At 31.8% G+C, this 4,089-nt stretch overlaps 1 protein-coding gene across 1 annotated transcript in view; it reads right to left on the bottom strand.

The window, feature by feature from the left end:
• LOC106471577 (alpha-soluble NSF attachment protein-like) overlaps nt 1-3,744 on the bottom strand; it is a 26,101-nt gene extending 22,357 nt beyond the window's left edge. Inside the window, exons 1-2 of the mRNA XM_013932182.2 lie at nt 3,420-3,744; nt 711-790 (exon numbers count right to left, since the gene is read on the bottom strand). Of these exons, the coding sequence (XP_013787636.1) occupies nt 711-790; nt 3,420-3,511 (172 nt within the window). The 5' untranslated portion in view covers nt 3,512-3,744. The remainder of the gene's footprint in view (nt 1-710; nt 791-3,419) is intronic.
• Nucleotides 3,745-4,089: the final 345 nt, after the last annotated feature.

The raw sequence follows: 4,089 nt of genomic DNA, 5'->3' as shown, positions 1-4,089 counted from the left end.
GATATATATATATATATATATATATCAATCAGGAATAAACTTAAAATATTATAAATTACAATGCTACTGACAGATTGATATAAATAGAAAGGGTAGGAGAAACATTTACCCTCACTGATTTACTAACAGACTGTATGTTATGTGAATTTTCTGACTTATTTTAATAATCTACCTATACCTGGTATCATATAGATTTAATAATTATTTTTCAAATATTGAATATATAATGAGTTCAGTGTTAAACCTTTTAAAAAACATTTTATGGATAATACTTTTTAAACTAATTTTCATTATGATTGTACCAGTTTGTGTTGTTCAAAAGCGACTTACTATAAAGTGTTAGAAGGTTAAACCTTTAGCTCAGTTGTTAGAGTACTCACCTGCCATATGACAGGTCTCTGATTCAACTCAAAGGTAAAGAAATATACAAATCACAAAAAAAAATTACCACATTGGCACTCAACTATAATCATTCCATGACCATGAAATATGACCTGAGGACAGGCCTTATTTGAGAAAGAGAGAGGAAGAATGTAGTAGTTTAACTTGTTATAAAAGTGACTTACTAGCAAGTGCTAGTGGGTTAACTAACCTTTTAGCTCAATTGGTAGATCATTTGCTTGGCATGTGACAAATTTTGGTATAAAATCCAAGGCAAATAAACAATTGTCTATTATTATAATAAATTACCACAACACCAGTTAACTTACCACTCCATTTTTTGGCCATTTTAAACATATTTGCAGCTCTGGTATATAATTCGCAAGCTTCTTCAACTTTTGATGAGCCTCTGGAAAAGAAAAACCAAAAACACACACACATAAAGTTACACTAGGGAAGATTCCATTTTAAAAGGATTTCTATAGAATAAAAAAAACAAAAAATTACAAATCAGAACATTCTTCTTCCGATGAACTTCTTGAGGGGAAAAACATGAAGTTACAACATTCCTAAGCAGGGGTGAAATTCTCAAAAGTAGAGGTACACAGCTAGGTGAAGTGGACCTTTTTTTGCAAAAGAAAAAAAAATCTATGTGTAAACATTCAAAAACGACAGAGCAGCTTAAAAAATAAGTTCTGATACTCAGTACTGGTGAGTACGGGCATAATTTCACCCCTGTTCTGAACATAATAATCCAAATGTAGCCTAAGCAGTGACCTAATCTATACAATGAAGATATAATTCTTTATTTAGACTCAATATTTCTGTAGATACAACCTAAGATCCTATTTGCCCTGACACTAGCAACAGCACTTTGCTTAGATGGCTTTAGACTGATCAACCAAAAAGAGACAAGATCTTTTACTCCCATCCCCCCTTGAAAACAGGAGTAATATTACCCAACTTCCAATCTTTTGGCACCTGCCTACTATGCAAGGACTTTAAACTTCCCAATTTTTTTTCCTGAAATGTTAAAAATGAATGTGATCATCTAGTTCAATTATGTTTCTATTTAGCAACTGTTCAGGGTGAGGAATGGTGCTTAAATCTTTAGTAGTGAAAAATAAAGAAAAGTAGAATTTAGTAGGACTATATTTGAAGGTTCATTCACTAGGGAGGAATATGAAAATAGTTATAAACATTTGAATGATCACCAGGCAGCATTCAAGCATTGTCATATTTTTCTCTTGTTACTAACAAAAACTGTGATAATGTTTGAATAGCAATCACAAATCTCATTCATGTGGAAAATTCAATCGTTTGATTTGTGTAATGCCAATTACTAAAACAAAAGTTGCTGTACTGAAAAACACGTATTAACACCAAAATGTTATATGCAGTAAATCCTTCCATACTGTGAAACAGATGATTATGATGAAGCACAAGGACGTACGATGAGTGGCTGCATTGCTTCAATAAAACATCCCGAATGCCTAATGAACAAGATGTAAAAAGGTCCATATTTATTTCCTAACCAAAGTGTTACTGCTACTCTATTATTTTTTGCTTTTTATTTATAATTATTTTTTATTATTATCATTATTTACTTGGCTAACAATTTTAAACCAGATGTATGTTTAACTAAACAAGTGTTATTCAAAAAAAAAAAAAATGACTGAAAACTATTCTCTCTCTTGTAACATTTTCTGTTATAGTTGAAGGTCCATACTTATTTTTCTAATTGAATTAATTATGTTACTCTGTTCATCTTGCTGTTTATTTATTGTGTTTATAGGGCATGTTTAAGTAATCATTTTTATCTATCTTAAAAATTAAATATTTTACACATTTATTCAGTATCCCCCAATTAATTCATTTGCTCAATTCATAATACATAATTCTTGTCACATTCCTTGAGATGTTAACCAAATTCTCATTATTCCTGATCTCCATATGCAGTAAAACATCAAATATCATTGAGCATAGATTACCAGCATCCAGAGATTTCCCAATCTCCACCTTTTCAATATTTTATGTATTAGAAGCTAACAATAAATCTAAAATAGCATTCTTCCTAATAGGTTCCTTAACCAATTGATAAAGAAAATCAACCTGAACATATAAATCCACTTTTTCTAGAACCCTAACTACTTACAACCCTGCATATCAAAGAAATTTCTATCGTCAAAATTGTCTACATCTAACCAAGTTTCAGTTATTTCCATTACATCAATATCCTCCATTCTGACAAGTTCCCTACGATCTAGCAGGTCTACCAGATTTCTCAACAAAAACAAGCCACTCCTTAACCAACTAATATTAAGTAATACAATTATGTTAAAAAACTATAGAAATACATAATAACTTCAAATATTACAGTGTGTAAAAAAACAAAAAAGCCCAAATCCATGGAAAAGTGTGTATTTTTTATACTTCTAGTTCTAGCTTGATGATGACAAAACTTTGTCAAAATGTACATTTACAATAAAATTTATTTCACTACTCATTCAAGTCATCTATAGACTATTCTAATTCTAGCATTACAATAGCAGAGCTGTAAAAGGCAAATTAAAAATAGCCCTGAAAAATCTTGGGTTATGGATTATATTTTACGCATTCTCCTGCTTTTTTCGAGGAGTAATTTTCCTAATTTTGATTCATTCTATTGCACCTAACAGTAACAATATAAACTACCCTTAATTTACTTTTTCTGTACTTTGTTCCTTCAGTAAATTTTTCTCCCATATTTTTTACTGCATTTAGTTTATTCTGGCCCTTGGCCTTACCACTGTCTATCCCTAGTTCAAACTTAAATTTGCTCTTATAAATTACAGCTAAATTAATAGCCTTGCAAACAAGCTTGCCCCTACCTATTTAACTTTAAACCAAATAGCTTCCTTCTCTCACCAACTTACAACTACAAGTTCAACCAATCTCTTCGCCCTTACATATTATCCCAATAATGATATACCTAATTATACTACAGAGACATAACTGTTAACATAACAAAAATTAACATACAACGGGCGGGAACTTACCCAAATAATTGCCCAAGAAAACCTTGAGCTGATCTAAGTTTCTTCTCAGCATCAGCAACAAGCTGCATTGCTTTCTGTTCATTATCCGCCATTATTTCTAACTGGTATCAATTAAGAGTTTATTGATTAGTATTTCCCTGAAATCTGAGTAACTAGCTTGTAACTCCAATCTCGAAAATACGATTGGTGTAGGAAACCGTTTGTCGAAATACACTTCTGTTTTAACCTTCGCCTTTTGGCCGGTAGTGGTGGTTTCTTTAATCAAAGGAAAGTCGATTTTACAGTGGAAACACGCTGCCGTCTACTGGTCTTCCTGGTAAATTCTCGAAATTTCTGTACCAAAATTATAACAATACTTTGTTAAAACAAAATCGTTAGTCCAAACTCGATACTCGGTACACCGTGGTTCAGATTTAAATACGGGGCTTATAACGCTAAAAAATCGGTGTTCGATATCTGTGGGTGGCACAGCACAGATAGCCTGTTGTGTATATTTGCGCTTGATAACAAATAAACAAATCAATTCAGGAAATTCGTTAACAATTCCAATATATTGATAGGGATATATCTGAAAAACGGATTATAATCTTACAGTTATTATTTCAAAGTGAATAAATATAAATAGAGCCCACCAGTGGCACAGCGGTATGTCTGTGGACTTACAACGCTT

This window comes from Limulus polyphemus, unplaced genomic scaffold (assembly GCF_000517525.1).
Source record: "Limulus polyphemus unplaced genomic scaffold, Limulus_polyphemus-2.1.2 Scaffold4711, whole genome shotgun sequence".
In the NCBI taxonomy this organism is placed as follows: domain Eukaryota; kingdom Metazoa; phylum Arthropoda; class Merostomata; order Xiphosura; family Limulidae; genus Limulus; species Limulus polyphemus.
This window is presented reverse-complemented; position numbering and strand designations above follow the sequence as displayed.